Raw genomic sequence first — 9,860 nt, 5'->3', positions numbered from 1 at the left:
AACAAATCTGGTGTGACAAATTCTTCTGATTAAATATTGATACTGACCATTGATCAAGTGTTCATATACTCCACCAAATAATTTTCCCTTGACTTTGAAGTTTTAATACATTTTTAGTCAAACGATGTTCGCTCATTAATTTGAATAATCCAATAATATATTTAATATCGTAAAATATATTAAATATTATATTCTAGAAAAATAAAATATATTAAATATGCATGTTGGTAGTTTTGTAAATTTAATGGAAGATGTGGAATGAGTTGATCACTTAAATATTTCAGTCCTTTATTTAATTTCACTTTATTTAATTTCAGACACTTGCAATTTAAAAAATTTAAATATTGATTGTCAGATGGTAAAATGGTCATTTCATATACTAGGTTTCTTCATTAAGACAAGGTAAATACATTACTTACAGTAGGAATTAATAAACCCCATTATAAAAAGTCACAAACATGATAAAAAGCTACGCAAATTTTTTAACAAAATTGGTTTTAATTTACCATGGAAGGACTCTTTTAGCCTCGGAGATGAAGCTAAATTACATTTCAGTCCCCGGAACACTGTTCTCCCCTTGCCAACTCCAGACTATGTCTTTCAAGGCAGGCCGCACGTCCTCCTCACAGAACTTCCTGTACTCGAGTGTGTCCCCCGCCGCTTTCGAGAACTCCACCACCGCCACCTCTGGCGCCACCTCGAACACCTCCGCCATTACGGACAACTTCCCTTTCCGCCCCTCCGACGCGCCCTGCATCCTGACCTTAAAATCCTTGTTGCTAACCATCTTGAAATTCGTTTTATTGGCCAGTGATTCAAGCTTCGACATGATTGAGGAGGCCGAGCATTTCGACGTGAAGAGCGTACCGGACCTTGTTCGGTTCTCGAACAGGCTTGATAAGTCGAACCCGGATGACATTGATGATATGAATGCGAATGCGTTGTAGAAAGGGGGAGATGATTTTGATCTTTTTAACTCCAATTCTTTCCTCTGTGCTTCATCTTCTTGCTCCAAGGGAGTTTCATTCACTGGTTCTTGGATCGAAAAGGCGATCGGCCTGTTGAATCCCTTGCAAAACCAAGGGTTTTTCATGATCCCTGGAATGGTAATCCTCTTCTGTGGATCAGCAACCAGGAGCCTGGATATTAGCCTCTTTGCATCATACGAGAACCACGGGGGAAACTCGAATTCGGACTTGAAAACTTTGCTGTACATCTTCATCAAATTCTCATCCTGGAATGGCAAGTATCCTGCTAAAAGAACATATAAAATCACCCCACATGACCAAATATCAGATTTTTCACCATCGTACCCTCTTTTCCTAAGCACTTCCGGAGCAACGTAAGCCGGTGTTCCACACTGCGTGTGTAGAAGCCCATCGTTCCGATGGTGCTCCGGCAAAGCGGACAGCCCAAAGTCAGAAACTTTGAGGTTTTCATTCTCATCAAGAAGTAAATTTTCGGGCTTCAAGTCCCTGTGCCAGACCCCGCGGCTATGGCAGAAATCCACCGCACTTACCATCTGCTGAAAGTACTTCCTCGCCGCATCTTCTTTCAGCCTCCCTTTGGCAACTTTCGCGAAAAGCTCTCCACCCTTAATATACTCCATGACGAAGTAAATTTTCTGCTTTGTGGCCATTACTTCTTTGATCTCTACAATATTCGGGTGCCGAACCAATCGCATGACGGCGATTTCTCGGGTGATCTGCTCCATTAAACCTTCTTTCTTGACCTGATCTTTGTTGATGACTTTAATGGCGACGCTTTCGGAGGTCCTGAGGTTCCTCCCATGGTAAACCTTGGCGAAGGTGCCCTGGCCCAGGAGCCGCCCCATCTCATACTTGTCGAAAACGATGTTTCTTGCGGATCCATAACTAAGATGGTTGTTTTCTTGTGTATGTTTTGTGGGTTTTTCCTCCATTGGAATACAAATAAAGAAAATGGTGGAAGGTTGAGTCAAAGGACTATTGGTCGATGATTTATAGTTAATCACATATACTGTGAAATTTAATTGGTTTGGTACAAGAGGCAAAAGTTGTTAAGGGACAATAAAGAAACGGACTTATAAGCAACAAAAATAATTTAAAGTTTTAGGTGACTCTAAAACACATCACAATTGCAACTTCGAAATCAAAAGCAACCACTAAGGTCCCGGTGACGGTGACGGTGACGGCAGCGGCAGCAGCGGTATTCGGAATTGGAGGAGAGGTTGTCTACTAGGGTAGTGCAAAGGAGGGGAAGAATTCGTCAATGTCTTTGAAAGAAGAAGTGATTGGTGGTGCTAGAAATATAGAGTGTGTGCATGTGATGGGGTCAACTATTTCAAAATAACATAATGTGAATAAAACATTACATTTATTTTTCATTTTAAGCATCCATAGTATATTATAACCAAATATATCATAATATGGGCCAAATTTGGCATTTATAGCAAATAATATTGACACTAAAAAAAGGATGGTGGGGTAAGGGGTGTCCATTTGTGATTGGAGGACATAGTTTTTGCCTTTATGTGGAGGGTATTTGAGCGGCAAAGCCCATAGAAATTATCTGTCGTTATAATAATAATAATAATAATAATAATAATAATATTGACAATGTCATAGTGCAACTTGGCATTTGTGGGCACCAAAATGACATCATCACAAACGCAATCGTGCGGCTTTCAATTAGCCAAAACACGGCCCTTCAAGATTTGCCTAAATAAGAAAGAAAATAGGTGGCTAATTTATAATTAATAGATCTTTTGAACTCGATCCTTCTTCACATTTAGCGTCAAATATAATATTTGTTCACAAATTGGTTCAGGTTTGAGATCTGTTTAATAAAATTGATTCATGAGACAGTCTCACGAAATTTTCCGTGGTTTATAATCATAACATGTTTAATTCTGAGTAAACTATGAATTATTTAGATCATATAATTTTCTCAATCGTCGTGTATAGGTCGATCTTGCTGCTATCAGATAGGCTACTAAACCAGTAAAATAGCAAAGTCTAAGCACAGAGCGCTTGGGGCACATTTAGCGTCTTGGAAGCTGGAAATTTTTTAAGAAGTAAGGATATAAGTTTTGAGTGCTTATGGATTGTGATGATATTTGAATATATATTCGTGAGACGAACAAGTGAAACCGTTGTATCTCATTATTAGTTGTGTAAAGCTTGAATACTTTATTTCTATGTTAGTTATTATTATTATTTTGTTTTTAAACCGGTATGTTATTTGATATTTATCGAAACAAGATAGCTTAAATTTAACTTTGATTCTTCTTTTGCATTTTCGTATTTTTTTAATGATCTATATGTAACGAATTTCAATTCAAAAATCACGACGTATGTCTTTCTTTATTCAATAATAATTGATGAGCTAATTAATATGTTTGGTTTGTTGAAAAATTATTTAAAAATGTGTTAAATATTTGTGTTGAAAATGTGAATGTTGAATGTTGAAAATTAGGTAAAACTAGGTGTTGAATATTGAAAATTAGTGTGTGATGATGTAGGTAATGATGTATTTTATTTTTGGATTATTTGTAAAAATTTTCTATAAATAGATCTCTCATTTGTGAAGAAATTCACAATTGAGTTGAGAGAAAAATATTATAAAGTGTGTAGTGTGATAATTTTGCGAGTTTGAGATTTTTACTTTTTTACCGTAAATTTTTACTTTTTCACAACAAAATAATCTTTTTTTAAAAAAAATAAAAAAATATTTAATCTAGACGGCCGCCTAGGCGGTGATCATGCTGCCTTGTTGTGCCTTGTTATTGATTAATGTAATAATACCCAGAGAAATCGCCAATCTAAAAATCAAGGGGTTAGTTATTGTCTACGGTCTAGACAACTCCTTTTAGATCATTGATTTATAGAAAAAAAAATATGGTTCTCTTTGTAATTTTATTTTATTTATGTTGTCAAATTTCATTTTTAGTTCATTTTTTTTTTCAATTTTAGTCTATTTTCTAACGTGTCGTGTCATAAAAAAAAAAAGAATAATATTGCAAAAAATCAAATATACATTAATAAAACCGAAATTTAATAATATGAAAAAAACTAATACACGTCTCAAAATTGCAATTTTACCTAATTTTTGTAATAAAAATTAGATATGCAACTTATATATCAGATCAAGCACATGTCAAACTTTCGAAAAGTTTCGTTCGAATAAACCTTTTTTTTTTCCAAATAAAAATTATATAGAATTTTGAATAATTATTCTTGTTTTTGTTGAACCATTCGCTCGAATTGTTTCTTCCATATCTCATTTAAAATTACTTTTTTCATCTTCAAATATTTATTTTGTCACATTACGCTCTTCAGGATGAATTTTTAAATGATTATATTCCTCTGATTGCGTGCCATGACATGAACAAAAGGTGTAATTATGGTTAAAGACAATATATATTTAATTAATATTGTATTTTGCTAATAAACTTGAGCTAATCTAAAGATAATATTATATATTCATATTCCTTCAAAATATCTTCATTTATTTTTAACACAAGCTTTTTTGGCATAGAAGATTGTAAATATAATAATAAATTTTATTTTTACAAGAAAACTTGTAATTTTATTCATAACGAAAAAAATCATTGATTACAAGCTTGGTCTATGCATTAGATAAATCAAGAGAAGCTTCATCCATCAACCAAGATGGGTAAACATCTTCACCCCAAGTAAATGGTGAAGGATAAGACAAAGCAAAATACGCTATACAATGAGCGACTTTGTTCGAACATCTACTAACATTACGAATTCCCAAAAAACACCCAGACTGGAGAAGCTCTTGAATGTTCGAGATAAGAAAACCGACATGGTTTATAATTTCCGTAGTCTCTGTCAGTGCATTAACCGCTTGAATCGAATCTAAAAACACCCAAACATTGCGAGGGAGAATAAATAGCTAAAGAAGCTAGCGAGTGTGCAACGCCATTCGCCGTGCACATAACATATTCTAGATTTAAATTTCTTTGAGATGCCAGGATGTTTATGATGTTTGCAGCAATGGCTCCGCAATAATCAGCGAATCAGTCGGCTCATTCTTTAGCAAGAACAACAAGTTCTATTCTATTGAGTGGTTAAAGAGTAAGCATAGCAAGCACATACTACACAAAAATTAATTGAGGAATTGTTTCTTTCATCGGTCCTTGTATGTAACATGGGTGTAATAAATACATTAATATATAATGCTCAATTTTCAAATTTGTCAGCTTAGGTTTCAAAACAAAATTAAATATTCAAGTAATATATATCTTGTTTATCTAATTTTTAAATAATAATATATAAATAAATATATAAAAGGATATGCCTCGCCCCTTATTTCGATTCCATATTCGGTAATGGTGACAACTAAGTTTGTTATCCACTTAGCATAAATAATGTTCAAAATATCGTCAATCAAACTTTATAATTCAAGATAAATTTTTTTTTACAATTTTGAAATCAAATCCACTCAAGTGATTCAATCCAAACACAACATTAAGTTTTTATAAGATTACCTTTTTAATGGAATCCGTGTGAATTTTTATCGGGTAATTTTTTAAAAGGTTATGTTGTGTGCGTGAGTGTTTTTTTCACAAAAAATTTTGTGAGACGGATCTCCTATTTAAGTTATTCATAAAAAATATTACTTTTATACCTCATGTATTACTTATTATTGCAAATATGAGCATGATTGACATGTCTCACGGGTTTCACGGATAAAGATCTGTTAGACCGTGTCAAAAAAGACATACTATTTTTTTAATTAAAAAAATAGCTCTCTCCTTTATAGTTGAGTAGAGGGAAATGTAGTTTTTAAAAATAGAACATACAAGAAAGTCCACTTACTATAATATAATATAATAACAATTGAAGAAGTTTATTCAAATGAAATACATGTTGCGCGTAATGGGCTCTTATTTGGTGCAGTTAGTGGTACTTTGACATATGCTCTAGCCCAATAATATGTCTCACTATATCGAGCCCGATCCTACTTATTGGGCCAATGCCAATGTGGTTTATGCCTAATATTACTGGACCCAAAATAATGGACCATCTTGTGCTCATTAAATTTTTTGACATAGGAACCATGATAATAGAGTCAACCCTCAAATTGATAATAATTGGAGAAACGAACTTTATGAACAAATTTCCTATGCATCCTTATTTAATTCATTCAAAATATTTGCATATTTTCAAAGATTTAGTTAAAATGAATATATTGTGTCGAGGTGTACTAATTGTTTCTGCTAGTAGAGCAATCGAAACATGATATTTGAGATGTTATATAGTTTAAAATATTTAAGTTGCACCGTTACCATCATCTATAAGTAAAACGACAAATGCTCGATCCTACAATTGGTATCAAAGCCAATATCACGGGTTCGATTCTCATTGATTATATAGAGTGCAATTATTGAGATAAATATTATTTTGGTGTAATAATTGTTTCTGCTGATAGAACAATCGAAACATGGTGCTTGAATTGCTAAACGGTTTAAAATATCTGAGTCGCACCATTACTACCAACTATAACTTTTGATAAAAAGACAAATGTTTAATCCTACATATTAGTAAAACAAACAAGAAAAAAACGTTATTAAACGTAGAAATTAAACTATATATCATGTAAAATTTCATGTAGAAAAGAGGGCATATATCTTTTACACCCTCAAATTCTTTAATGAATTTTTGGACAAGATAGAAAGTCGTCGTACTTAGCAATCTTAATTCTTGATCTATTCCAAAACTGATATATGGATTTGTATCTAATTTATTTGGTTTGCACCTTTCATTTTCACTGTTCCCATTTCGGCTACCATTTATCTCTTATTATAAATGCTATAATCGATTAAAATACTTCTTCGATTTGACATCTAATCTCTTCTTTAATATATATATATTTTTTTGACCGATGATTCTACCTCTATAATAAATGGTCAACATTTTTCACATTTGTGTTGATAGGATTCTCGTATGTACCATAATTTTGTTTTGGGGGTTCGAATGTCAAACGTCAATCTAGAAGGCCACAAATCTAGTTTTTTTTTTTTTTTTTTTAATGTTAAATGATATTTGAAATAAGATATGGATCTCTCATAAATTTTGGGACGCATATGATCCAATGATTCTGAATATAGAGAGTACATATGATGTCTTGACGTATTATAGATTCAATTCGACTCCCTTTTCACGCCCCCCAAACCACCCTCATTAGAAAAGTATCTACATTCAAGAACTGAGATAAATCAGATGTAAACAACACAAACGACCAAAGAGCATTGAGAGAACATACACAAAAACCCTCGCGGGTAAACGAAGGCTTATTGGTTCACCCTACATATGAACCAATGATTTTGAATATAGAGATTACATCTGATATTTAGATATATATTCAACTTTACACTACAAGAAAAACGCCCAACAACAACGCATATACAACAACGGTTTTTGTGAAAAACCGTTGTCGTATAGTTTTTAACAACGGTTTTAGTGAAAACCGTTGTCGTAGATAAGTTTTGACAACGGTTTTACAAAACCGTTGTCTTTTAGGAGGTCAACGACAACGGTTTTTAGAAAACCGTTGTCTTTTAGCGTTTTTTTAAGGCAAAAGACAACGGTTTTATGAACCGTTGTCTTTTGCCGTGTTTTTTTTATCAATCGACAACGGTTTTCAAAAACCGTTGTCGATTGGCGTATTTTTCAGACAAACGACAACAGTTTTAAGAGACTGTTGTTGAATATAGCGACGGTTTTGATTTCACCGTCGCTACTTTAGCGACGGTTATATTAAGACCGTCGCATGTTTAAGTTTAGCGACGGTTGTTTTTACACCGTCGCTGAATTAGCGACGATTTTATTAACCCCGTCGCTAAATTTAGCGACGGATTTAAACAAACCCGTCGCTAATTTTAAATTAGCGACTGTTTAGAAAAAACTGTCGCTAAAATGACCGACAGTTTTCAAATTTACGACAGTTAAATGTTCGCGACGGTTTAGCCAAAAACCGTCGCCAATTCTCTATAAATAGCCACATTCTCGGTCCATTTTCACAACATCACTTTACAACACTTACACGATTTTAGTTTCGATTTTGAGTAAATTTTTTCGCTTTAAATTTTTCTGTGTTAGTTAAAATCATGAATATTGTTAGCATAGTCAGATGAATATTGTTAGCATAGTCAAATTATAAGCATTTTTTTTAGATTTATTAAAAGTTAATTTTTTTTATTTTAATGAAAATAATTGCGACGGACATTATTAATAACTGTCGCTAAAATCAGCGACGGACTTGATGGTAATCTGTCGCTAAATTTAGCGACCGTTTATAAAACCGTTGCTAATTGGCGACGAATTTTTTAAAGTCTCGTCGCTAATATTAGCGACAGTTAAGAAAAAACTGTCGCTAATGCATTAGCGACGGTTTATTAAAACCGTCGCTAATTAAGCTACAACAACGGATAAAAACCGTTGTCGTTGAACGGACTTTCAACAACACCCTCAGTTACAACAGTTTTTAAAGGTCTACGACAACGGATAAAATCCGTTGTCGTTTAGCGTTTTTCTTGTAGTGTTAACTCTTTTTTCACGCTGTCAAACCCTCATTAGAAAAGTATCTACGTTCAATAACTGAGATAAATCAGATGTAAACAGCTGAAACGACCAAAGAGCATTGAGAGAATATACACAAAAACCCATCTCGGGTAGAGGAAGGCTTATTGGTTCTCCATAGCGAGTCCTTGCCCATTTCCAGAAGTGGTGGGAGAGCGAGGTTGCTTGCATCAAATATAAAAGTTCAAATTTATAAATTATTTGACACAAATTTATGGAGAATATCATGTCTCCTTTTTTTAAATCAAAAAAGTTATCCAAATTTTCTAAGATTATAATAGAAGTATCTCTTTAAAAAAGAGGAAGAGTTTTTTGTCTCTATGATTTTGATATTCTATATTGTCAAATTCAATCTTATTCATTTATCTTGTTAAATAAAAAGAAACAAACATATAATACATACATATGATCAAATCAAATTTAAATACATGTTATCATCACTTTTTAAAAGAGATCAAATCAACTTGTGCTACGTGTCTTGAAAACTACTTCCATTTATAGCATGGGGGAAGACTTCAACGGTTCAACCATAGAAAGTACAAGAAAGAAAAACAAAAAGTGACATGCGTGTAAAAATTGGAAACCTAAACACACATCTAGCGCAATCTATATGCATCAAAATCTTGGATATCTTATGTTTCAAACAACGTGTACACTAATTATTTTTCTTATGAGACGATGTCACATATCTTTATTTGTGAAACGAGACAACTATATCCATATTTACAATTGAACTAATATGTTTCAAACTACGTTGACACCAATTATTTAATAACTCGAGTATGTTTCTTGTGAGATGATGTCACATGTCTTCATTCGTGAAACGAGACAACTATACTTATATTTACAATAAAACTAATACTTTTGGCATAAAAATAATATTTTTTCACGAGTCACTCAAATAAAATATATATCTCACAAAATTGAACCGTAAAATCATCTCACATGAGTTTTTGTGTAATCACTGATACTCAACCAACTGAACCAACAAAAGACTTAGAAATGCAATATAATGTAATCAAAAGTCCATTATTAATATTCTTTAGCACTAGGTTTTGTTACCATTTTCTTTGATTGAACATGAATGAAAAATTGCTTGTCAGTAACATAGCATGCGCACTCAAAATCATCCGAACTATAGCTAAGGATCACTTGTTATAGTGGCAAAGGGTAAGACCTTAAGCCAGTGACGGAGTCAGATTTTCGTTTCCATTCGGGCTAGAATTTTTTATACCATGATTGAGCTAATATTCACAAATAGAGTCTCGG

At 33.1% G+C, this 9,860-nt stretch overlaps 1 protein-coding gene across 1 annotated transcript; it reads right to left on the bottom strand.

The window, feature by feature from the left end:
* Positions 1-370: 370 nt before the first annotated feature.
* LOC140975730 (CBL-interacting serine/threonine-protein kinase 5-like) lies at positions 371-2,297 on the bottom strand. Its single transcript, XM_073439613.1, has one exon. It carries the CDS (start codon positions 1,919-1,921, stop codon positions 545-547), a length of 1,377 nt encoding a protein of 458 aa, XP_073295714.1. The 5' UTR covers positions 1,922-2,297; the 3' UTR covers positions 371-544.
* Between the last annotated feature and the right edge of the window lie 7,563 nt (positions 2,298-9,860).

This window comes from Primulina huaijiensis, chromosome 4, assembly GCF_012295235.1.
Source record: "Primulina huaijiensis isolate GDHJ02 chromosome 4, ASM1229523v2, whole genome shotgun sequence".
In the NCBI taxonomy this organism is placed as follows: Eukaryota; Viridiplantae; Streptophyta; class Magnoliopsida; order Lamiales; family Gesneriaceae; genus Primulina; species Primulina huaijiensis.
This window is presented reverse-complemented; position numbering and strand designations above follow the sequence as displayed.